The 27,454-nt window shown below is 37.3% G+C and overlaps 1 protein-coding gene across 16 annotated transcripts in view; it reads right to left on the bottom strand.

Moving 5' to 3' along the window:
• Positions 1-27,454, bottom strand: part of MYT1L (myelin transcription factor 1 like) — a 302,310-nt gene that overhangs the window by 67,586 nt on the left and 207,270 nt on the right. For 6 of the 16 annotated variants that reach the window (XM_058019587.1, XM_058019586.1, XM_058019593.1 and 3 more), the window contains exons 7-11: positions 14,059-15,036; positions 9,352-9,486; positions 6,735-6,825; positions 4,375-4,482; positions 995-1,206 (exon numbers count right to left, since the gene is read on the bottom strand). In XM_058019587.1, the coding sequence (XP_057875570.1) occupies positions 995-1,206; positions 4,375-4,482; positions 6,735-6,825; positions 9,352-9,486; positions 14,059-15,036 (1,524 nt within the window). The remainder of the gene's footprint in view (positions 1-994; positions 1,207-4,374; positions 4,483-6,734; positions 6,826-9,351; positions 9,487-14,058; positions 15,037-27,454) is intronic. The other 10 variants (XM_058019590.1, XM_058019597.1, XM_058019595.1 and 7 more) reach the window with 4 other exon arrangements.

Raw genomic sequence — 27,454 nt, 5'->3', positions numbered from 1 at the left:
AGAGCCATACTAATTTTCTATTTGCTCACTTAACTAATTTTAAATGCCAGTCTGTGTTCAGGCAATAGCATGAATTGCTCTATATAGTTTGTTTCTTTCTGTTTTCTTGAACAAAAAATCTGACACCTGCCTGATATTTCTTATAGTAGTCACTGAGTAGTATCACATATTTTCACAAAAAAAACCTGCTAGCACTCAAAAAGAAAAAAAAAGTATGGTTTAGGGTTATATATATATATATATATATATATATATATATATATATATATATATATATATACACACACACATATATATACACATAGAATATATATGCATATATAAATGCATTGTTCTGAAAAATTCCTGATGTCTTCAAAAGCTACAACCCTTCTTTATCCTGTAGTTTATTTTTCTCCCCTAATAAAAAACCTCTACCTCTTGCCTGACTGATTCCATTCATTCTCTCTCCTGAACTGAATGTAGTATCAGGCTTCTCCTGAACATTTTAAATATGTTAGGTTTTCCAGAGAATTCAACCAGTGTATTTTTGAGGACAAAATAAGCAAAAATGCCTCTTTAAGTATGTAAGTATGATATCTGAAGCACAGTGAGGCTCAGGTTTTCTACTTCCACGTCCCCACAAAGCAAGTATGTTATCTTCCTGGGTTACCTGAACTGCTGCTTGGAGATGAGAATCCTAATGCGACCCTTGAGGCCAGGTCTCCCAGACAGTAACATAAGGATTATCTCTATTACTTAGCTTTTATTGCCATCTCAATACATCCCAGGAGCTTAATAGCTGGAGATGTCTTTTGCCAGTGCAACAATCCTGAAGCAAGCACCGTATAAAAACATTTATTTTAAAAGGCCTTTAAAATAACTTACATATGATAGCATTCCTCATAATACTGTATGAACATGAAAACATGTCTTATTTGTATGATGTTTACATATACAACAACATGATTAACTGCAAACTTGTCTCTCATGTATAAGAGTGTGCACCTCCTACCATCATATCCTTTGGGGGATATATCCCTGGATTGCACCTTGGGAGCTATGGCTCTCTTGCCATAGGCATGGTTGTCATAACTGTTATATTCAAACGAAGTCTTAGAGTATTTCTCTAGTTCCTTGGCCAAGTTGGAGCGGGGTGTGGTGGTGGGGACATTGTTTCTGTAGCCATACTGAGGGATCTCCAATTGCTTAACAAAGCACATGGGCCTAGAAATTAAAGATATGTACAGTTTGTTAGATGCAGTTCAGTTTACTATGTTTGTGCATAATTTATAGTTCAGATTAGAAAATCTTAGTTATTTCTTGTACTCAAGAGACAGCAATATAATATTGCATTTCCTTAGTTTGGTTATTTTCAGCAGACAAACAATATTTATTTCCTTGAACAAAGCCTAGACAAAATTAATTCTAATGCCACTAAATGTATCCTGCAGCTAAAAGTATTTTAAAGTTCTGTTTTGAAATACTTCAGGGTTTCCCTTTGCCCTTGTAATTGCACGACAAAGCAAATTTTTTTTTTCTTTTGGGAAGTGAATTAAAGAGGGGCAAGCAGACTGACAGAAGAAGTTTCGACGAATTCTTAAGATATCAAAAAGAAAAAGCACATTGGGAAGCTCCACCTAATTTATGGAGTTTCCTCCATATTTCTTCCAACAGAGTTGTATGCTGTTTTCCTCTGTGCTTTCAAATGCAACTATTCCTGTTTCATCCTTCAATATACAAATCCATGTTCATCTTGAGAAGAGTCTCAGAAGCCCTGTCGCCTTTGAGCTGCTGCTTTGCAGGTCCTGCTCATCCTTAAATGCAAGGTGCTGGCAGGAGCTGCAATTCCTGACACACAGATGCACACCTCAAGGAAGGTCCTGTGCATGAATACAAAAAAAAAACGGTTTCAGTTAAATATCTCTTTCGTTTAGGATGAGGGAGGACAGTCAGAAGAAGCCCTGATTGATGTTATTCTGTCATTTGAGAAACTTGTGAAAGCCCAGCGCAAGAGCGCTGCAGTGAACTCCACTGTCACACCATCTTCTGCGTGTGGGCACCAAAGTCATCAGCTCAAAGCAGGCAAACGAAGGCAGATCCTGCAAACCCTACCTATACAAGCAAGAGTTACACGACTGGGTCATAGGAAGCAACTGCGGCATAATGCTGCATGTCTAGCTGCTGCATGTAGCAGGAGGTGAGGAGGATGAACAGCACACCTGAGGTGCTTCTGCTGGAATAAAGAAGCATATATCTGTTTTTCATTTTTTTTCTTCTCTTTCTTTCCTTACTGCATTTAGAACCAGAGGAAATGGAAGGAACAATCATAGGAACATAACTTCAGTTGAGATCAGAAGTATCATCATGCTGACTAACAAAGTGAAATGTGTTCAATAGTAAGAAACAGGTTTTAAATATTATATCATGTTTTTCTGAATGGATTTATTATCATAAAATTTATTCAAGATATTTATGTAAAGATCACCCAAAAATCATATTAGTCATACTATTCCCTTTGATTTATGCCTGCTTATTCCTTTAGACACTTCTTCCTCACAAAATACAGCGGGCATATTTATACAATGAGCCGATATGAATAACAGTTTGATCCTGTTTCAAGACAATCTATATTTAACCAAAAACCTGCAATTCAGATCCTGAACATTTGGTGCAAATCCAAAATTTCAGTTGAATAGAAGTCCTATGAATTTGATTTCTTTTCAAGTAAGAACTTTCAAATGCAGGTGGGATGGAAACTGGGATGAAGACAAATATTCAAGATTGACTCTTAAAACATCTCTGACTGCCCATCAATTGCCTGCACGCAAATATTATAAATAGCTACCAAGTTCATCTTAAATACTTCAATGACTTAAAGGTAAAAAGGAAGCAAGAGACAAGATGAAAGAATTATCTGAGTTGCCTATGAAACCTGAAACACAAGGCAGCTCACAAGTGAAGTTAAGATTGCAGAACAATCCTAGGGAGTTTGCCAGCAAACTGGATACTGCTTTTGAGCAGTTGCCTTCTATGGCAACTGACTTCAGTGACTTCTCTGTAATGAGCAATGGTAAAAGCCACTGCATTTTTGATCTGTCTTTTTCCATCAAGTGAGAAACTGTTTTATTCCCTCAAAGAGTGGAGGTTTTTTATGAATGGGATTTGAAGAACTCTTCTCTACGAAACCTCTGTGGGATGTTGTATGCCAAGCTGTGCAAACTGAATTAGGGGCAGTTAAGATAAAAACAAATCTGCAGAAGAAAAGCATAGTCAACAGGAATGATGAAAAATCTTCTGTAGATGTGAACCATAATTCTGTGTTCCCAGCTCCATGGAAATGCTGGTTTTTGAAAGGACCATCAAGATTAGATGAACTTCTAAGAGAATATTCAAAGAATGGTGTTGATAATACAGTAGAAAACTTTAAGCAGCCCAATCAGTTCTTACATCTAGAAGACAGCTAAACACTGAGAACTATGGGATAAGTAGGAAATTCTGGGAACTAAAGCTGCAGCACTTCCTCCATGCTCTTTGAGGCAGCTGGGAGGGATGTACCTATCCCAGCCCACAGATATTGCAGTATCCATGGAGAAATTCTGCAGCTTTTGGGGCATCATCAGCATAAGGCTGGTACAATCATGCAGAAGTTTGATTGCTTTACATGCATCCTTCACACTTCAGCTCCTTAGAAATAATATTTTTTCCACCCACATATCTTGAAAGAGGAGACAATAGCACAAAGCTGGATGCAACTTCAGATAAATGCAGAACCCTACATGGATGAAGAAAAGGTGTATAATCATATAAAATTGGTTAAAGGTCCCTTCCATATGAAAATTTAGACAAGTCTCTTTTTCTTCTCTCTGTCCTTCCTGGCAAAGAATGGGGGGAACAGAGACAAAGAACTAAGCCTGATGTTATTTTGGAATCTAAGCTATACCTGGTACTTTTCCAAGTGTCCTGCCAAAAGTTTACCAGTTTGGTAATGCAGATAGGGCTTCTGGTTTAATTTAAACTGATATTTACTAGTAAAAGCCTGCTGAAAAAACCAAGACTTACCGGTAAATATTAGTTTATTCCCAAAAGATACCAACTTTTTTCACACTGTTCTTAGACTTTGCACTCCAGCAGTCATCTTTACACCAAACAATGCCTAAGACAAAAATGAGCTTTTCAGCTTTACATGTATTTGCCAAAATAATTACCAACCCTCCCCCATGAAAACTGAGTGGGAAAAATACACTGTGAGAACTGGATCCAGAAGCCCTAATTCTAACTCTTCTTTAAAGGAGATATATATGTATATACAATGTATTTAAATATAAATTCTCAGATTAGGTGAATGTGTGATGAATTCTGCATAAGAATAAGTATTATAGTGATTTCTAATACCTTAAAACCCGATCTGATGCCTGGTTTGATTTTGACACATCACAGTTCTGATGCTTCTCTTGAGCTTTAGCCAGTTTCTCTGCTGCAGCAATAGGACATCCAGAGAGGCTGCAATTACAGAAAGGAAATTTAATTGTCTTGTCCTGCATAGTTTCACATTATAGCACTGATCCAATTACTCCTTCTCCTCCTTAGCCAGCATCAGAAAGAATCTGAAGGAAAAGGGTTTCCAAAAATGTTTTGATCATGTCTATTTCCTTTAGAATAGACTTCTTTTCTTCTGCTTTCAAAGTTGCACGATAAATCTTATATCTGCTCTTCTTCTCTCACAGTACATGGGTAGATTATTCATGGATGTCAGCCAGGGAACATACCAGTAGGAGAGGAGAATATAAACTGGAATCTACTGTGCAGCTCTGCTAGCAGACTTGTGACCTTTATGCACCTAAAAATGTTGCCAATCAAATGGCTCCTGAAGACAATTAAATGACAACACCATACAGGCCTAATCTTGTGCTCCTTCTCACCTCATTCAGCTCCATTAACTCCAATCTTTTTTGCTAGGCATATAAATGAATGCAAAATTTTGCCTTGGGTTGCTAAATCTACATGTCAAATGTTAGTGTTTGTTCATGAATTTCAGCCACTAAATATGCTTTCTAATAGTAGATGATGTAAAATGAAAAGCATTTCTGCACTGGAAATTCAATTAAATTTGTTAATGCTGAACTATTATTGAAGTGGCAATAATAAGCCTGATTCTTGTGGAAGATTTAGAACTGACAAAAATAAACATATTGATGCCAGCAGATGGTGCTCTTAGTGAAGCTGTAAAACCCTGTGACCTGACAATGGAGGAGTTCCTTTCCTTGTCATAGTCTATTGCATGCTTATGCGACCGCAGCTCTCTGTGCTCTCCACAGGAATAGAAATTAAAGTGAAAGGCAAATCAGAGCATTCCCAGATGTTCCCTTCTTTACAGGAAAAAAGTGGGAAAAAAAAAAAAAAAAAGTGAAGTAGAGAAAAATGCCCCAAAAGCCGCAGCAAGAGGTGAGCACAGACTGCAGAGTGCTCCCCCCTGCCCGCCCTCACTGCCCTAGTTCTGCAGAGGGTGAGGGAGCTCTGTGCAGCTCTGGAGCCCTGCCAGGGGGCAGCTGCACTCCACTGACATGCTCTTTCTCAGACACCTCAAATATTCTAGTGGATATTCAGCCAGAAGTGAACGCTGCTTCAAGCAGCAGTAATTCCCATAAAGCCTTCTCAGAGGTTTCTACTGGCAGCATCACTGCAGAGAAGGGACAGCAGAGCTTATTGCAGGCAGGCTGGTACCCACAAGAGTCTTCTGGGGGAAATGCAGCTGATATGAGGGGCTTGGTAAGACTGAATGTCCAGTGTCTGTACTCCCCTAAGCCTTCATGCTACAATTAACAGCAAAAAGGAATTCAATAACAGGAACATTGCACAGTTCCTTTTATCCTCTTATCCTCTTAAATTTTCTGGCTTTTTAAAATTATAAAGGAATAGGCAAGATTTTATTCTTTTTCTGTGGGAAAATTGTGACATGCAGAACACTAAAGTGACGTTTTCAAAATTTGTTTGGCAGAATTTAATTTGCAGTAGCATCCCTTCTCTAAGAATCTATTACTAATCTTAGGAAGCTACGGAAAAGTTGCTTTTTTCCTTGATCTTTTTTTTTTTACTAAAATACTAACTTCTATTATTTCTGCCTTTTAATTTTTAAATGTAATGAGACATGTTCTAAATGTTTCTTAAACAGCCAAGATTCTCATTCAATTTCAGCTGAATAAGGACTTATGGGTAAGACTGTGGCCAGTAAGAAAGCTAACAGCTGTGTATTTAAAATGCTGCTTCTCATGTATTAAAAAAACCTCAATAATTTAGGATTAGAGTGGGTTTTTTTCATGCACTAGAAAAAATCTCTGAGGAGAGTGAAGTGTGAGAACAAGAACTCTGTCCTAGTCCTGACGGTTGAAAAAAATCTTCTTTCTCCCTGCAACACACCCATGAGCAGTCATACCACTTGTTTTGTACAACTGCTGTTCAGCAAATATCAAAACAAAAAGAAAAAAAAAGTCCACTCAAAAAGCTAAGGATGCTTAAAATGTCTTCTGTGGATCAATTCATCCATACTACAGCAAACGCACTCGTTCTCCTCAGAAAATACATGAATAAATGTAATTCCTTAAAATTACACGATAAAGCACACGAAGCACCATCTGTCAATCCTCAGAACAGAACAACGACACACACTCACTCCCCCCCACCAATGGACTGCTAGAAGGGCTGCAGTTGGGAGGCACTGTTCCCTCTAGATTGGTGTCCAGCGACGGCATCCTTACCTTCGGTGGGAATTCCTGTTGCTATTTACGTGGCCCCGGCCTGTGCAGCCTGGTGTAGGACACTTAAGAACATTTTCATGCATGGCAAGAACTTGACAAGGAGAGTAAGAGAAAACAGCAGAGTATGAAAACAAGAAAAAAAAAATCAAATCCCAGTATATATGAAACCATTTTAAAACAAAGCAGGATTCATTAACAACCAGCATTCCTCAAAATACACGTGACACACATAGCCAATAAAGCCTGATGAGGAAACTAAGTATTGTGACCCTATGCTCATTAACACAGGGCAACAGTGAAAGTTATGGAGGTTACAGAACCTATAAACAAATGCATCTCTGGTGCAACAGTGAAGCAGAAGACGCCCAACATCTTCTTCAATAAGAACCACTGAGAAAAGATCAGCTCAACAGTAAAGAGTGAGCTAGCAACCATACAAAAACAAAATTACAGACTGCAAAACTCTCTCGGGAAATGTATGTATTCTTAATACACAGCTTTATAAACACAGTATCAAACTCATGAGCTGAAAATCTGCTCTCAAGTTATACTGGTAGAACATTGAATTATTTGAAACACACCTTAGTATAACCCTGAACAGAATTTAACCCTAACTATAAGGCAGCCCGATTGAACTAGGGGCCAGTTCTGCTCACTTCCACATAGATATATCATTCATATCTACATAGTGAGCAGAATGGATGCTCTATTTTTCACTCGTGTTCTCTACAAATGTGAAAATTATTTTCAAAATACTAAGAACCAAAATTAAGTACTTAAAAATTGAGGGATGGCAGAAAAAAATGTAAAAAAGAAATAAGTGGTACAAGCTTAAGCAAGTAAACTGATTTACATCTGCATCCACTGCAAGCTGGATGGAAAACTTACTCCAAGGCTGCTCAGAGCAGTACCCCTCTAAATCATAAAGCTCATGCTATGAAGGGCCAAATTATCAAGAACTTTTTGGGAACACTGAAGAGTTTTTATGATATGAGGCATATCTGAATCCATGTCTCAGAGCTGGATAGCAGTATATCACTCAATGGGAAAAAGGCTATCCAGCCCTTGTGAAGTTCTCATTTTCTCACACAAGAAGTGGTCTGGAAGCCTGTATTTAGTTCTCACTCAAAAAAAAAAAAAAAAAAAAATCTAATAAAATCAGTAGATACATTGACTGAGTTAAGAACTGAATAAAAGCTGTTCAGAGACTTGAGAATTAGACTATGTATACTCATTAAAAGACAACCATCATCATCATCATCACCCCATCATCAGTGTGATAAAATGTGTGTAGATGCAAAAGCTTCACTCTGAAATTCCTAATATTTAAAGCTGTTGTTGAAACATGCTTCACAAGGCCAACATCACAGGAAAAAAAAAGATGAGCTCACCTTTGTCATTTTAGTAGGTACAAGAGCATGCAAACAGTTTAAAGCTATATTCTTCTTTGATTTGCAAAGTCTTCTAAAGAGCTTTTTATTTACCATTTGAAAAAATGATAGAACTTTGAGCAACTGAATAAATATTTGTGTTTCAGAAAATTACAGGGTCTTGGAAAGCAGAGAAATTACTTTATTTTTCCTACTGTATTCAGAGACCAACCAAACTACAGCAAAGTTTCCTAAAGCACTTCCTCATTACGTTACTTCTGGAAGAAGCCGCTGTACCAGGAAAGAGGAGACTTGTTATGTCTGCCACTCTTGCAGTGCTAATCTACTTCTGTTTTCCTGTCCATCAGAATCTACTTTCCTTTGGAAACTGGGGACCATTTTAGTTCTGACCATCTTTACAACACTTCCTTAAGGCTGTTGCAAATTCATTGAGGTTAAGTCTAGAAGTGCTAATGGACAGTGAGGATTTTAGGTCCATATGGAATGGAATCCACAACAACATTTTAAAACTGGTGTGGAAGATAATTGGATCTTAGCTAGACACTTCCTGATGAAAACCAGCACAGAGTAATTAGCTTCAACAGAACTATGCTGATTTCACCAGACAAGGAGGTGACTTCCAGAAAAGAAGCACTCTGCCTTTAGTGGGTGTCCATGAGCTCATATGGGTGAACTTCCTATGCACAGAATTTGCTGACATGGCAGAAAGTTCCACTCATGTGACTGAGAGGGGTTGTTTGCTCAAAATCCTGAGTTCTGTAGCTAAGTAAATAGCCAAATTATTAGTTTTTATAATATGCTCTAGTTTAATATAAATTATGTTTCAGACACAGCAATCAAAACGGAAAGGGGTTGCAAGTTTTTCAGGAATAATTATTCCTGTACAAGACAATAAGGACAGTTGATGTGACATTAGCACGCAGAAGCAAAAGCAGTGCACATCTTCTGGAAACCTTTTTCTCTATTGACTAAATATGTCTATTAAAAAATAACCTAGGATTCTCAAAATCAAAGAATACAGCTTTAAAAGTTGTTCTTTTTGTGTAAAGTTAGTAAAGAATGGAAATGATGGAATAAAGGAAAAAGTATAACACAGAACAGTTGACTAACTTGAGACAAACCATACTGAAAAATGAAATTAATTTTTTAAATAAAAGGTTTAAAAAGCATGCTAGAAAAGTTTTTGTTGTTTTATCCCCAGTTTCCATGAAAGAATGTGAACTTACTTTCTGGAGGGACCCTATCTTTGTGTGGGCATCCTGACAAACTGCGGTGATGGGGGTAAAGCCCCGTTACATGGCCAGTTCCATCACACCCAGGGGTAGGACATTTGCTTTCTTTCTTTTCTGTTCTTGAGGGATCTATAATTTACAACAAATGTGTCAAGTGAATGAGTCTTTTCACATTTCTGTAAGAAGGTTCATTTAATCATGTCATTTACTCTTTGGTAAATGTTATTATGAAAACTGGAAAAAAACCCCTTCTACTTCTTATCACAGTTCTGTCACTTTTATCCTGTTATCTTCTTCTCAGACTGCAGGCTCCTATGATCATGGCAATATCCATTCACAGTGATTGGAAAATGACCTTTTTATAGCAAAGCCGTACCATTGTCAATCAATGTTCTGCTGGCAAGCATTAGCTCAAGGGTGAAAGGTCATTTGGAAACTGTTTAGTTGGAGTTTCCCTTCTTTATTTGCCTCACATGTTAAGGTCTGCAAATGCACTGTCATAGCCGTTCAATGTCCTGAGAGTAGCAAACCCAGCTCTTCAGCATAATGACTCCACAAAAATCCCTCTTCCAAGGCACAATGAGGAAATTACTTTTGTTTTCTTTAAATTCCTTACAAAGTGGTAAAATTACATAAATATTGCTTGATATTCAATAAATTATGGTGGAGTAAACATTGTAATCAGAATTACTGAAAGTATCACTTGCATGTAAATCTGGGCCATTACCAACATGCATATGTAACATTTGAATATTCATATGCTTGAAAGGTTAATGACCTTTTAGAATGTTTTTGGAACTTCTGCCTACAAATCAAAGAAATGTCTAACTAGACATTTTGTCCACAAAATAAAGTTTTCTGCCAATGATGTAATGGAATACCGGTGTCATTAACCTAATTTAAAAATTTCTCACATAACTTTATCTGCTTATTTTTTTAACAGAACATGTGTAGAACATCTATTCTTCCAGACAAGCACATGATACAAATTACATCTTATCATCTTGACCACAGTTGCCAGGTTTCTGACATTATTGCTGGTTTTCATATCAGTATTAAAGGGATGAAATTCAGGATATTCAAACTGCTCCAGTTTTAGCTCAAAATCACAAACATCTTTTTTAGTCCATCATTCCTTTCAGTACCCAATCTGAACTACCCTCATTTAATAATTTTATGTTGCTCTTGTAATTCCTCTGCTTCAGTATTTATGCTTTCATCTCTGTAAAATAAGATTTTGCTACTTGTTTTCCAGTAAGCCTTTTTTACATTAAATTCCATCCCAGCTTCAACAAACAAAACCCTCAGTACAATAGGGGGAAATTTCAGTACTTGTGGAACTTCACGGACAACCCATTCTTTTCATCATGAATCAATACAATCCAGAGTTCACATTCTGTTTTGTACTTATCTTTCTCTGATTTCCTTCTAGTATGTTCTATATATACTTTTACTTTTTAAGTTCTTCCAAAACAGCTTCATTTTACAGAACATTTTTAGCTCCTTGTAATGACTCTCCACGTTTTAAACCCATTCTTAAAATGTAATATCATACTTAAACCTTATATTTTGCAAATAGAACTCCTAATTATAATGGTTTTATTTTACTTAACTTGCATGTGGACTATAGAACACAGATCTTTGTTTCATGCTCTTTAACAACAAATAAACATATAAATCTATCTCCAATGTGCTATACAGTTATCACAACACTTCTGGAAAGACCATTATCTCATACATCAAGAAATTGAAGAAAGAGATCAAGAAGTTATACCCAAGGCCACAGAAGGAGCAAATGTCAGAGGAGGGATTTGAATTCCTGCCAGATAGGCCTGTGCTGAGACCACTAGAACAGCAAGCCCACAGCTACATACATACACAACTCTAAGCAACTCATCAAGTCAAGTACTTTGGGATGTGTAAAAGTATTAGAAAAGTGAATAGATAATGTAAATGAAATATAAATTATGTAAATATAACAATATTCAAGGACTGCAAAAAATGTAGATGATTAATAGACCATAATGGCTTTTTAGAGACTTTAAACTAGAGGAACTTTAGCTACTCGACATTGTTAGAACTCCACCAAAGTCAGTGAAGGTATTGTAATTTAGAGCAGCCGAGGATCTAGACACTTGCATCCTACAGCATCAAGCAAATCCTGCTCTGTTTTCAAGTCTACATCATAAAGTTATAGCCCATATCAGAGCCTTAGAGCCTTTATGGTCTAACAAGTCAGAAAAGATGCTGTATACTACTCTTAATGATTTCAAAACTTGCATAAAATTGCACTTGCACAATTTCCCATTGCTTTTAATGGAAGACAGTTGAGTAAACTTTTTACAACTTTTTATGAAACAATGGATACTGTTCTGTAAATCCTTTTCTGCTGTTTGGGAGAGATATTGCAGTTTTACTGAACTCTTCAACCTTTTCTCACTCCTTGCCACAATGAAAGCATTTCCTGAGTGAAGGGTGTCAAAGGACTTTAAATGGTTTCAAAATGCATAAATTTCAGAAGAGAAACCTGTTTAGAAAGCTTAAAATGGCAGGGGGGAAATGGTTAGTGGTCCCTTAATAGTTGTTTCAGTGATCTTTGAACCCAAGAGGCAGTTCTCACTGCAAACCTGTGCTCCCAAGACAGTTTCCACCTAACTATACCATATATCTCTGAAAGCATCTCTTCCAGCATTATTTGGAAGTTAACATGTGACTGGAGAACAAATGATACAAGCAACTGTCTTACTTCAAGCTTCTTCTCTCAACAACTACCAGAATGTTTCCCACAGGTTTGTTGTGTTGGTTTGGTTTGGGGTTTTTTTTGTTGAGGTTTATTTGTTGTTTTTTTTTTGGTTGGGATTTTTTTTGTTGGGTTTTTTTGTGTGTGTGTTTTGTTTTGTATTGTTTTAAATAAGGGTGTTTTTTTTTCTTTTTATATTAAAAAGGTCAAGAATTATACACTCCACAAAATTTCATGGTCCAAACTCCCACAGTATTTAGTCCCTGGTGAGCCTTGGACCTATTACCAATTCAGCCTGCAGCTCCCAAGAAACAGGATGGTTCAAAGAAGCTATAGAATTTACTAAAATAGGATATCCATACATTTCTCACTGTCAGAAATAATATAGGCTTTTTGGAGACAGCAGGCCCATATGCAAAAAGGTTTTCCCAGCTATATAAAGACTGGAAAGACTGAACAATACCAGAATTTAAAAACTGTTCTAAATTAATTTTTGTTTGCCATGTTTTCTGTGGTTTTGGAGACATATATTCACAGGGAAATGCATCCATAGTAGGTCATATATGAACAACATTTAGCACAACATCCACATGGCTATGCAGTAACACACTAACTAAATAAAGCTGTCTTCCCCAAATACCCAAAGTTACTACAGTATACACTGGACTATATATTTGTGGTTAGAACAAACAAACCTTCACTAAAATACATTGCACCAGTGTTTGACATCAGTAATTTACATGCTTTTCTAAAAGACTGATCATTACTTTTGTTTCAGACTTGTGAAAAATGACCAAAACTTTCTTGGATCAAGATGTTGTCTGCCTACGTGAATGTCACAGGCAGATTACTTTTTCAAAACAGAGATTTATAAAAAAAGAGAAAAACGCCCACCATTTTAATTGTAGAAAGCAAACCAAATATTTTTGCAACAAATATAAGATAAACTTAGTCCCTGTTTAGCATCTCCCAAGAAATACAACGTCCTTAACTTCCACTAAAGTCAATGGGAATCAGGGGTGTTTAGTGAATCTCAGGAGGTATTGAACACTTAATACAACATGGCCCTACATGTACAGATGTAAACACGTTAAAGAGGGGTGTCATAATATAAACACACCATCACCATGATTATCCTGCAAATAAAAGGCATTCTAAAGGTAACCTTTAGTCTGTTGTGACTTTTTTTGTTTGGTTTGGTTTTTATTGTTTTTTTTTTTTTTTGGTTTGTTTCTCTTGTATTGAATTATGGTCAAGGCAGCACCTTAACTGTTTCCACAATGGAATGAAACCAGTGAAGTGGAATGCACATAAGAAAGAAATTGCTATTGATCTCAGCCCAGGCCACACCATGCCTTGCATAGCAAATGCTTTCCATTACCTTAGTATCTTAAGATAATTAATGTGCAGTCACTGCCCTTATCTTATGTTATCGGTCATTTTGATACTGTTCAATTTCTATCAGGCCATTCTACATTTTAGACAGGAGAGGCTTCATCAATAACTGTCATTTGATGATAATTTTATAAGTCATGATGCCACCTACCCAATCCAATCTGTAATATATGCACTTCATAGCTGATTGACTATCTGCTACATAAACCCCCCCTCTTCAATATAGTTTGCAACAGAATTATCTTTTTTAATTATTACTATAAAATATATTAAAACCTTGAGAAAAATCTTTGCCTCTTTCAACATGATCTCTTTTTTTGTTTCCCTAAGAAGTTGCTTTTTTTAATTTAGCCAATGATATACTGTACATATTTCTAACACTGCAGAATGAGTTCTTTCATTTTATAATCATAGCATGATGCGATTTTACAATCATGTCATACTACAATTTTAAGAAAGTTCACATTATGTGGAATTAATAACTTCATTTCAGAAATCTATGCAAAAACTTAACATGTTAGCTCACACTTTCTCATGACATAACATACGGTATATAGAAATATTACCTTTACCATAATATGGCTTTTTGACATGGCCGTCACTTGGTTTAGGCTTCCTGTCATCTCCAGAAAGGTGTCTTGGAGACTGTTCCTCAAATGATCTCATATTATCCCTCCTTCCAGCTTCCACTGCCATTTTTTCTCTCATGGCTTTTGCTCTCTCTGTTTCCAAAGCAATTGCTTTCTCAAGCAGGGTTAAGTTACCTTTTGTCATATCAAACACTTCTTCAGACCTATCTGAAGTAATAGAGGTGGTATCATCGTCTCTTTCGTGACAACCATCCTCCTTGGCACAGCTAGAAAAAGTCCTAGATCTGGGGCTCAACTGTTCTTCAAGCCTCATTAGGTTCATCATATCAGAGTAATTCCGGTCTGGTGTTCTTCCTTGGAAGTCATCTTCTTGCCTGACATGCTGACGAGTGTTCATGTTTTGCTGTTGATTTCTTTCCTGTGGGTTTGTCTCACTGAGTTTCCTAGCCAGATCAAAACACTGGTTCCTTAAGCACTCCAAACTGCTGAGACATACCTCTTCATCACTCTCCTCCACTATTTTTTCTGTAAGTCCATTGTTCACAGGCTTTCCTAGCATTACAAAGTTCATATTCCTATTGTCTTGCTGTGAAGTATTGTCTGCATAATTTCTGTCATTAATATTTTCTGAAAGCACTACACCATGTCCTTGTGCTAATAATTTAAGGGAGTCCACTGTTTCCCTAACAACATCACTGTCTAAATCTAAACTCAGCTCACTTTTTCGACCGATATTTTCATTTTTGTCACTATCATCTTCCAGACTATTAGATGTATTGCTGTTCATTTCTGATTCTGTCCTGGCTCTGTATGCTGCATCCTCTGCAATTTTGCCAAGATTTAACAATGACTTGGCCACCAGTTCATCGTAATTATCATACTCATCATTATTGTTATCGTCTTTTTCTGTGTCTTGCATTATTCGAGTATTGTGACAATTCATTTGATGGTCTTCTGTATAAAAAACAGAAACAAAGAAAGAAACAAAGAAAGAAAGAAAAAGGAAAAGAAAAGAAAAAAGTGGCTACAATTGGAACTGTTGTTGCAATCGCACGGACAGAAAACAAACTGCATGTCAAATATTGTTAATCATACAGCAATTTTAGAACACTATGGCTGACCCATTTGAACTGAATTCTCTATAGTCCATAGGGCTATTTTTGTTTATTTGCTATTCACATGAATTTCTTTCACAGAACTGATAAGAAAAAGGCAATCAAAATGCTAATTACTACTACTGCTGAATATTATGGCATAAATACTTATGTTTCTCCTTTCACTTCTATATTCACAATTTTATGGGATTTACGGCAATCACATTATTCAGATGACATAATTGCCTATGTTTCCAACTTTTCTCACTCCTGTATTTCCTGTAAATATGGTAGATGGCAAAGGGTGAGTACTACTGGATTTATTCTCTTAATGATGAATGCCATTCACCAAAAGAGAAAGAGTATACTCCAGGAAGGAAAAGTCACATTTTTAACACCATACACACAATTAACACTAGTTGACCAATAGCAATACAAGAAGATTAAAATGGCATTTTACTTAGTGGATCCATCAGTAAAATCAAAATCTCTCAGTTCAACTGTGGAGAAGTCAAGAATTTTAACAGTGTTGTTACATGGAAGGAGGATAGAAGGAATTATATGCACAATATAATTTTGAGTAAATATGCTAGCCCAAATTTTATAGTCATGTATGTGTAATAGGGCTGTTATTTGTACTGTAACAGAATGGTGCAGAGTTACCACATTTTACTCATCTTTGGTCTAGTAACTGTTGAATAACATAGGGAGGGCTTAATAAGATGGAGCCAATGAGAGGCACTGAGGAGGAGATTCACCTCACCTAACTTTAGTCATGAGCAAGGCAGACACCAACACCTACATCTGCATCCACAGTTCTGTCCTCAGTCAGTAAGAAAAGCAGACACTTTATGGACACAGCCCACCTGATCTGGTTAAGATACCTTCTTGAGAATAAAACTGATAACCACTGGAAGTGCCTGTTTCTCTTCATTGACAACAAAGGGACTCAGACTTGATGCCCACCTTAAAGATACCCATACTCAATCAGATGAGTATCATTCAGAGAGCATCTTCTGGTATCTCATGTTCACTCAGTTATGTCATTATTAGACCCAAACATACATTCATAATTATGGAGTAATGAACACTGCATAACAAATATTTTGATAAGTGGCTACCCAAGCTGTATTTCAACATTTTCCAGCACTGGACAAGAAAAGTGCCTAGATCTGTCATTACAGTGTCATGCTAGTCCAGTTTTCCAGCTGGTGCAAACTGAAAGAAACCAGTAGAGCTAGGATAATTAACACCTGCTCAAGAGCTAATCCATCAACTTCTGATAGCATCTTTTCAGCTTAGATGTATTTTCAACACTAGTACACCTAAACACATAGCAATTTCTGAAGTGTGGCTCATATTTTAAATTAAACAAATCAAAGTGAGAAATTTCCAGTAGTAGGTGGCTTGTGCACTAACATTTTGGTAATAGGAAATAGTGTTTGATAAAAATAGATTTTATGTCAATAATCAAGATAACAAATCAAGAGTTGTATATACAAAGCTAAATAGCACAATAATTAATATTTCAGCCACAAGATAGTATTTCTTCTACACAGTGGTTAGGGATCCTGGGATGATAGTAGGCTGTAGTTAAGCAGCAGAACTGGTTGATGACTAGGCTATGTCTAGAAAAAAAATGCTCTAATGGTAAAATATCTTACATATTATCTGCTTAAATACAGAGGAAAGATAATTAATAAGGAAGATTGTATGGTACTTCTACATCACAAGATATTCCAAGCCAGTAGTGGGTTATCTGTTTATCATAAAAGGTGGTTTTATTTTAGTTGCTATGTTTTTCATGATCATCATAATTCACATTTATCTTTCAGTGCCACAAAAATTAAAGTATCAGGGTATCAGATTTTCAGTGTACAAGTAAGGATTGCCACTTACACTTCCTATTTGAAAAATGTCCATCTTGAATAACTGAATAGAAGAAAGCAATGAAAGATTAGTGGATAGCACAGATAGTCTGTGCTATTTGAAAAATAAACACACTAATAATTTTCTAAAGTAAAATGTACAAACAAATCCCACATTAATTTAAACATTAAGGATATAACGTGGTGCCATGGAGATTGTTCCATAGAAACTGAGGCTTTTGTGGAGCGCTTCTTGTAACTATACTCATGGGCAATCAGATGCAGCAAAAGAATATCGAAGTAATTAAAGAAGCAACAAGCTATAGCTCCAAAATTGCCAATGCCTTCAAGTTTAGGATGAGATATCAACAAACACTGGTGAAATCAGTCCAAATCTAGCTGTAATATGATACTGAAATACAAAGTAGGAAAAAAAAGAAATTTCCTAAGTCATCCTGAGAACTGCTCAGGTATGCAGTGACTATTATAGGCCAACTTTTGAAACGTGAAAATTTTCAGAGATTGTTTCTTAAAAGAGGGGGATGTGTTTGTAAATGATCACCAAGGAGAGGAATATGTTATACCTTGCCTCCACAAGTGAAAAGTCAAAATATGAATCATTTACCATATGACAGAAGACATCTAAATTACTTTTGAGTAGGTAAGCTGAGTGAAAGTTATAACTACAGTATTTTTATTCTGTTTGTTTGGCTATATCCTCTTCTGTTCTCCCATCCATTCAGTCATAAAATGAAGAAGGAAAAGGTAGTGGAAGAGAAGAAAGTGTAAAGCACTAATCCCAGACAACAGATGTGGGAAAGCAAAATATTTGAATAAGTTTCCTTTCTCATATTTTGATTCTTGGCCTTTTTTGTATCTCCTTTCTCTAACAACTATTTTACTCATATCTCTTACCTCCATGCAGCAGTTAATTTTAATGAGGAAGATATTTATGTATGCCATGTCATCCCCTCAACAACAGCTGGATTCTAAGCTTGCTCTGGTGAGGTGCCTGTATCATCTATTTATCAAAATGAAATTTTGAATACTGAATCAGTTTGTTTATTAGTTAAGGGTCTTCTAGGAAGTATGTTACAACATCAGCTCTATGTGAACTATATGCCTTTTCTTTGATTCAGGTCTGTAAAGTTTAATCTTGCTTTCATTTCACATTTTTGCAATTCCTTAGATTTGATCTGTAACTCAGTAACTACCTTTACAGTGTGCTGTTTAATGGCTGTCTGTTGAATGACTGCAAATCCTGGAGAGGTAAAAGATTTACTCTACCCCTTGCATAAGTTTTGGAACCAGTGATGCAAACGGAAGGTTTTTATTTTGTGAAGAGATTGAGTTTGTCTCACAAAGACATAAGCTAGCCAGTTTAGGTGAAGAATGCACAAAGTTATATTATATCCTTTTTATGTTAACTTTAGGGCTGCACAGACAAAGAATATGCAATGCAGTTTAAAAAGAATATCAGATTATTCTAGCCCTCTTCCACAAAATATCATGACAATTTAGACATTCTAGATTATATAATTTGTTCTTTTTAACTCTCAGCAGATATAAGAAATAGCAGGAAGAAATTATAGTGGAGTAGTGTAGAACAGCTATTAAGAGCTGGCAGCCTTTAGCCATTTCGACAGAAGTGCACTTGTATTGCGCTAAAAAAAGTGAATAATTTGATTTCTTATTGCACCTTTCATCCAAGGATCTCAAAGCACTTTACAAACATTATTTTAAAAAGCCTCACAACACCCCTGTGAGGTAGGTACTTTAACCCCATTTACAGATGGGAAATTGAGACACAGAGAACTTCAGTGACTCTATGTCATTCCAGGAGTCACAGGAGCCTAAGAATTACAGCCTCTATATCCTTGACTGTTTCCTCCTTTTTTTCCTACCACATCCAATTTTTTCAGAAGAAATGGCTTGCTGGTTTCAGTTTAGGGAGTCATGCAAAACAGCACCTTCCTTTTGAAAAGGAAAATACACAGCATTTAGACTGAGAGATTCTGCAGAGAGAGGCAATGATACTTCAGAAATAGCAGCTACATTCCTACCAAAGGACAAAGACTTCGGAAACAAGACTTTCCGGATCTGTGGTCTGTGTATCAAATTACTCACTTTTCTTCCAAGAATGGGCAAACATGATGGCTAAGAAGCTAAACCCACATGTGGTCACACAGGCTTCCTGCCCAGATGGATGGTTTCATTATCCAGGCAGCATTTCCTGATTTAAAACACTTCACTGCTCTTGCCACTGTTACTTGTCAATTCCTAAGTGCTCAGCACATGATACTACAGCATCACCATTCTTCTCCCTTTAAGCTGTAATGCAAAGTGCATGCACACATCTCCACACTACAGTCTCTGATAGCTGGCCTATGAGAAAGATTTAGCAAGACAATGTTGGCACAAATGAATTCCAAATCTTAGAAAGTTACGGCGTAATATGGGGAGGGGGATTGTTTGTACATTGATGTCTCGGGGAGAATCTTGTGAGAAAGAAAACTGAAGAGGTGGAAAACCCAGTGAGCTCTCAGCTTCTCCACTCCATATGGTAAAAACAGAGGTGTAACTCTCCAAGGACCTAAGCAAGGTCTCCTAAAAGTCTAAACACTCCTACATGGGAGTCTAAACACTCCTATTGACGTGGAATTTGGATTAGAGCCTAAGCATTTGAATATGCCTATTTCAGGGATGCACTAAACTCTGAAATTGACCATGTGCATGAAGAATCCTTTCTTCACCTTTGCAAAATTTCCTAAAGTTCTTTTATGCTGGAAGTGCTATAGGTAAAGACCCAAGCAATTTGGTTGTTATAACAATTGATTCCTTTATGGACCTTATACACTTAGTGAAAGTCAAAAGAAAAAATTAACTGTTCACTTAGTTAATTGATTCTCTCTATGACTATTCCATTATATTCCATTTTTTATTTTCCCACTTCTCAGCTTGCTAAAACTACTTACAATCATTATAATACTGGGACTTATTGTTTAGACTCTCCTAGAATTATAGTATTCAATTAATAACCAATGCTCAAAGTAAAATAAAAGGAGAGTAGAAGCCATTAAGCATGGCAAGGAAGTCCTGAGCTGAAGAACACAGCATGTTACAGTAGGAGTCAGTATTATAAATTAATAGTGAGGACTACAGTGCATCAAGCCCATATAGACCTTTCAATATGCACAATTTGCCACCTTATGTCTGTTTTAATTCCTTATGTTTTGATCTTCTCATTTCTTATAGGTACTTTTTTATCTGGTTTTGCTTGCTGAAAATTTAAGTACTACCTTCTTTTTTTCTTGTTTCTTTTTTACTTTTCCCTAAGGACTAATCTGAATTTCTTTCCTTTTGTGGAATGATTACTAACACATAAAGACTAACACATAAAGATATTACTTTTAAATTCATCTTCTTGCTAGTTAAACAATTTTTAGAAGAATACTAATAAATTATTTTGGTATGAAAGCATTTTGAAGATTTAGTTTTCTGTACAAATCAGTGCATTCTTGTCTAAAGGCAGAGGTGTTTTACATAACCAGTGCCCTGAAACACTCCTTTTTGTTTGACCTTTATATGACCTATTATCATGCCTCTGCTTGTGTCACACCTGCATGAATAGCAAGCATCCTGATCTACAAATGTTCACTCTAAGTATTGGCAGAATATGGATGTTCTTACTTGGGTTACTCCTATTAATATAAAGACAGAGAGCACCAGGTAAAACAGAGCAACATACTTCTAAAATTTTCTGTCATTTGTTATTCATCCGTGTTTTCCCAATCCAAATCCCTATGAGCTACCTGTATCAGTATGAGTTTTGGAAAATGATCTAAGGATATCTGACAGGTCTTCTGACAAGATCATGACTGAGGTAATTTTGCTTCAAGTGCCACACTGCAAGAGCTTCCTAAAGGTTATCTAGGTTCCGACTCAAGCCAATATGTTTAAGATTTTGTCATTTCACCACAAGATACTGTTTGCCTTTCTTTGATCTTCAGAGACTGTCACATGCTATTGACAGCGCACTGCTGCCACAGAATCAAGCAGTAGCTGAGGCTGGAAGGGACCTCGAGAGGCTTTGTGGTACAACACCTGCTCTGCTCAATAAAAGTGCCAACTTAGAGCACTTATCAGGGCCCTGTTCTGTTAGTTCAGCTTTAAGGGTCTTCCAGGATAGAAATACCACAGCATCTCTGGGAATTCTATTCCAGTGTTTGACCACTGTCATAATCAGAAATTCACTCTTATTTCTAAATGGATTTATTTTTTGTTACAACTTACGTCTTGTCTCTTTCTACACACTAACATCTTATGTCTACTCTCTGTACAAGTAGCTGAAGCCTAAGTTCTCCCCTTAGCTTTTTCTTCCTCAAGTGAACAAACTAGTTTTTTTTCAGTGTTTCTGCACATCATGTGGTCCAGCTCTTTAATCATCCTGGTTGTTCATCACTGGACTCCAATATTTCAAGACTTGTGCTGATGGACAAAATGATGTCTTTGCAGCATCATGTGATTGATGCTCCAAAACTGGACCGATTACTCCACATAAAAAGTGTAAGTACTACATAAAATGGAATAATAATTTCTTTTCCTTTTGGTTTCTGTTTCTCAAGTCTTTTCATCCTGACAGCCAAGTACTATTTCCAAAAGTCAAAAGGCGATTGATTTTCTGGGAATTATCTTGTTTTCCTCCACCACAGAGACAGCAGAAAATACTTTTTGTTTATCTACAGGTATGCCCTTAAGTAGGAAAGGTCCTTGACTGCTATGAAGCCTTGTTTGGTTTGTGATATCTGCAATATTTGGTATAAAGACATATGTTTAGGTTTGAGAAGAAATGTGCTGAGATTATCTGTGAACAGAAGTAGATATGCTGGGTTTGAAAGGGCAGGAAATTTAGCCAGTCACTCCCACCTGGTCCACACTTCTTTGTGAATCAGGTTCAGGCAGCCCTTAATTGTTTTAACTTGACTTCTGTCTGGGCAGATAACGAGATGGCTTTAGCTGATGACTGGCATTCATTTCATCCTCCTTTTTCTCCCCAGGAAGTCAATATGAGGGAGGCAAGATATTTTATCTCACAGCTTTATAATGATTCAATGGAGTTTGGCAGTTTCTTGCCTTCTCTCAGGGTTCCACAGCTCAGCAGGGCACCAGGGAATGAGGAAGCCAAAGCTATTCTCCAGATACTGGGATACAGCAGGAAGACAGCAGGGGAGCAGAGGACCAGCTGCACTGACGGCACAACACCCACTCAGAGAGCTCCTGGTATGGAGCTTCTCATGGGGCTATTCCTAAGAGTGCTCCAGAAACAGTGACCTGTGCCTACATCCCTCTCCATATTCATTGCTTTACAAAGGATGCAGCCTGAAGAACACATTTTTCAGTTCATAAAGCAGTATTTTCTTTCTCACTGAGACAAGAGGTTGGAATCCTTAGTATAGGGATACATAATCTCTTTTTACTGGGTTTTTTTCAGCTCAGATCTCTGACTCAGTGTCAGGCCATGTCTCCATATGAGCTACTCATATAGATTCCATTTACAGCTAATGGACAAAAACATGCAGCCTGGGATATGATTTTTCATCCTAACCTAGGCATCTATAGTAGATTGGCTGAATTATCTCCCAGAAGTGACCATTTATCTTGATTCATTATCAGTTAAACTGAGGGGGTGAATCCTATCCGTAATGCTTTCACTCAAAATTTTCAAGTTGATCCGTGCTGAATTTCAATGGTATCTTTAGTATGATACAGTAGGAACTGCTGAGTGAAAGGAATGAGGAGATACCCAAAAGAAACTATCTTTTGGTTGTGTATAGACAAAGATATATCAGGAAAGGCTGACATGGATGGGATACTACAGATTCTTTGGATGGGATATATGCTCATGACTGTATAATTTACATTATTGTTTGGTCTCCATTATAAGTTTAATTACTTTTTTATAGTTGTGTTTGATTACTAAAAAAAGCCTGTTTGTGCTTTGATAAGCTGACCTGACTGGTCAAAGGGACAGAGGCCCATATCACTACCATTCTAGAGGATGACAGAACTGCTAAATATGGTATCATTGAAATTTCTTCTTCATGTCTCTCTTTTTATCCCCTCAATGAATTCAGTGCCAAAGAATCTGGAAAGACAAAGAAATCAACACATACAAGTGCCAGACTTTACTTCATCTGAAATGTAAAGCTTTTAGTTAGGATGCTTGTTTCTTTATTTTTATCCCTTCATCTAGCTTTTTAATCTGCATTTGTCTCATTCCCTATGTTCTCATGACAGGGAAGGCTGAGTAACAATCCATAGTATAAGAAGAAAGTAAACACAAAGAATTCTTTACATCTTTGGTTATAGCCCTCTATTATTAATATTCTCTTCTGTCCCTATTAATTAATGACAGAACAGCAAATGGAGAAGTGGAATGTGATTATTCATGCTGCTATACTCTTAGCGAGGCTCTGGCATGATTTTGACTTGAGTGACTTAGCAGTTTTCCAGCAGTGTCCAGATGAAGTGAAGAAGTGCTGGTTAGGGACCACTTATGAGGAGTTTGAATGTAGTGAATGTATTTTGGATGGTAAAAGATTAGCTATGTATGCACCCAAATCATGCCACAGTTGAACTCAGGATTAAATGACTGGACTATTGTCTGTTTTATTCACTCACATGGATGTAGTCACGGAGTAATGTGACTGAAGGGACAAAGGCAGGAAAACCCATAAGCTGGGATAAATGGAGAACACATTTCAGAAGGAACAAGTAAGGCAAATATAAACCATTTACCATGGGTTTACACGGCAAGGCTTTGGTAGCAGGGTGGGCTACAACTTCCAGCAACTTCCCCCATGTTCAGGAGAGCCAATGCCAGCCAGCTCCACTGCTGGCAAAGGCTGAGCCCATCAATGATGGTAGAAAGATCTCTGTGGTAACATATTTTAGAAGGAAAAATACAATTTATTGGGCAGAAGTAACTGCAGACAGAGAAGAGTTGAGTGAGAATATGTTAGAGGAACAGGAGGGGCAGGAGGTGCTCCAGGCACTGGAGCTGAGATTCCCCTGCAGCCCCTGGGGCAGCCCATGGTGAGGCAGCTGTGCCCCTGCAGCCCATGGGGATGCACAGGGATGCAGAGATCCACCTGCAACCTGTGGAGGAGCCCACATCTGAGCAAGTGGATGCTTGAAGGAGGCTGTGACCCTCTGGGACGGCTGCAATGAAACAGGCTCCTGCCAGGATCTGTGGCCCTATGGAGAGAGGAGCCCACGGTGGAGCAGGTTTGCTGGCAGGACTGGTGACCCCATGGAGGACCCACACTGGAGGAGTCTGCTCCTGAAGGGCTGCACCCTCCCATGCTGGAGCAGTGTAAGAACTGAAGCCCATGGGAAAGACTCAAACTGAAATTCATGGAGGACTATCTCCCATGGGAGGGACCCCACAATTGAACAGGGGAAAGACTCCTTTCCCCGAGAAGGAAGCAGTGGGAGAAACAACCTGGGATGAACTGCCTGTAACCCTCATTCCCTTTCTCCCTGCACCACTGGGGAGAGCTGGCAGACCCTGGAAAAGAGGCTTTATTTTGCTTCTCATTATCCTCCTCTGATTTTCACTGGTAAATTCAAATAATTGCCCCAAGTTGACACTGTTCTGCCTTTGAAGGCAACTGGTGAGTTATCTCTACCTGACTTTATCTCAGCTCAGGAGGGAAATGATAAGAGTGGTTTTAGCGGACACCTGGCATCTAGTGAGAGTCAACCCTGCCCAATCAAGCTACTCCAGTCAGCCAAGTACACAAATATAGGGGACCTCAAAAAAGAGAAAATTGTGACTCAATGGCTCTTAGCAAGCTGCAAAGAGTCTTTAGTACCTTCTTTTTATTTGCCATCTATGTGTACACAGCCCATGTGACTGAAGTGTGTAAGAATGAGAGTACCAGACAGCTGTTAAATACAGGAAATGTATGCTATCAGATATAGATCACCTTTTATATCACTATGGCATCTGGAAAGGTATTTCCAGCGAGGCTCTTTCAAGTACCTGCCCACCTAAAGACCTCACACTGCTCCCATTTTAGAATTTGAGTGATTTCACACTGCTGTTCAGATCTGCACTGGAATATCTGTCCTGATGATGAAAGCTTGTATCTCTTAAAAGGGGAGTATTTGCTGGACAAATGTAACAACCTATGTATTTACATAGATTTCTATACATTTCCAACTAAATATGTACCTACTAGCTAGGATGGCAGTGGCTTTGTTGCCAGTCTCACAGGGCCTAAATTGAGTTCAGCAGCACAGCCTCAGTGCATGGCTGAAATCTGTGTGCTGAGAATAACTATCCTCACAGAAACAACAAGCAACAAACAAATAAATCAAATAACCACAATAGCCAGTTGTCCAAAATGTATGCATGTAGATACAGAGACAACCTTACACCATACAAAACTAAAACCTGAGTCTGAGTCTGGTTTCAGGATCCTTCAGTGTAGAACCTATTTTTCTGGAGTCCTCTGGTGAAAGTAATGTATGTGAGATAAAGTCAATATCTTTACTCCTGCCTGAAATTATTTATGTTGTTTTTTTTTTTCACTTTATCATATTGCTCCCTCAAATTTGCCTTTTGTGTGACTATTTTTAGATTCTAGTCTCATTAATTTAACTTTCTGTGCACTAAAGTATCTGAGCCAATGGAATTAACCTATTCAGCATGAACTTTTCCTCTCTGTTCCTTTGTATCTGGTGCTGTATTATGTTTTATGACTTAAAATGAATTTATTAAATAGAACTGCATCGAATCCATTCCTAAAACTCAGATAAACTGTGTACATTATTTCTACATTGCCTATCTTCTGAATGTGCAATTTTCAGATTTCAAGCAAAACACTTACTTGCCAGAGGACCGTAATTCTTTCTTTAAAAAGTACAGTACTATTAATTTTAGTTATGCATTTTTTAAACAGTTAGTAATTTGGGTTCATTGCTGTTTGTATCTTATACAGACATCAAGTATAGTTTAAAAATCCTTATTTACAGTATTATAAAAAGTCTGAGAGAGTCCACACATATTGGATGGGGTTCTAAAAGTGCCCTGAATGTGTCTAGTTCTGATGCTACTAATGACAATGATAAAGAATTCTATCATTAAGAAAATAAGACACAGTAAGCTTCTTCACATCATGAACTATAGGAAAATGCTCACATATAACCAGGGAGGAGAAAATATAACAGAAAAAAACTGTGCTGCATTGCCTGTCAGTGTGGGTATTTTGTTTAGCCCTGATCTTCCATCTTAAAGCTTTTTAACTCTTAATTTAAAGATTCCTTACTGCAGCTTTCACATCTGTCATTTCCTGCTGTCTATGAAGGAATCCTAACAGCCTATTTCATTTGCTCTCTGCAGTATTCCCATGCTCACTTCTTAAGTGTTTCTTTACATCTTTCTGCATTTTTCTTTCCTGCATAAGCCCTGTCATCCCTTTTTCATTTGGAACTTATTGTTTACATCTCTGGGTCTGAAGACCCTCCAGCTGCTGAATCAATTTTTTTTCTTAAACTCATACCATATCTTTAATGAGGATTTCAACATAAATCACTTTAAAAAAATCTTACAAATAGAATCAGTAATTTCTAAAACACTTTCAGATTAGACTTCTCATGTGCCATGTTGTATAGAAAAGAACAATCATATTCCACTATTTCTTGGTGATACAACTACATCTATACCCATCTGTGCCTTAAACCTGGGAGGCACCTTAACACCAAACAATTGTTCAAAGCTCTGCTCTGATGTGTACAGCTCCAGCCTCACAAAGCTCTCTGCCTATCTGCTATTTAAGCACCAAAAGATTACAGACACTGGGTCTTTTCATACATAAGTTTCCAGACAAACCTAATCCAATAGCTATGCTCTAATGTACACCTGAAAGAAAAAGGCTTCCCATGAAGTGTTGCTTTGATTGGCTAGCCTAATTTGTAGCCAAGAAAAGAACGGTTTGTTTCCTTCTTCATTTCCCCTGCTCACCCCCATTTGCCCATCGCCCAGGTGAAACACATTGTTTAGTGGGTAACTCACTAAGGAAACAGAAGAGTAAAAGCTCTCATGGTTTATATAGATTCCATATCATATTTCCCAAAAACATTTGCTAGTCACCAGAATAAAAGGTAGACTGGATTCAAGCTCCATTAGGGAGCCAAAAACACAAGAGTAGAGTAAGACCCAGACTTTAAGACCCACACTTTTTTTTAATGCTAATTGGTCATGCAAAAATACAATGTGTTTATTGTAGATGTTATACAAGGACACTTGCCTTGAAGAGAGAAATGCAGTGTCTCTTCCCTGTGCCCACGACTGATTTTGCAGCCTAATATTAAGAAGTCAAGCCATAAGATGGTTACAGGGTC

The sequence above is a fragment of the Melospiza georgiana genome, chromosome 3, assembly GCF_028018845.1.
Source record: "Melospiza georgiana isolate bMelGeo1 chromosome 3, bMelGeo1.pri, whole genome shotgun sequence".
NCBI classification, from domain to species: domain Eukaryota; kingdom Metazoa; phylum Chordata; class Aves; order Passeriformes; family Passerellidae; genus Melospiza; species Melospiza georgiana.
Note: the sequence above shows the minus strand (reverse complement) of the source record. Positions and strands in the feature narration are given on the sequence as shown.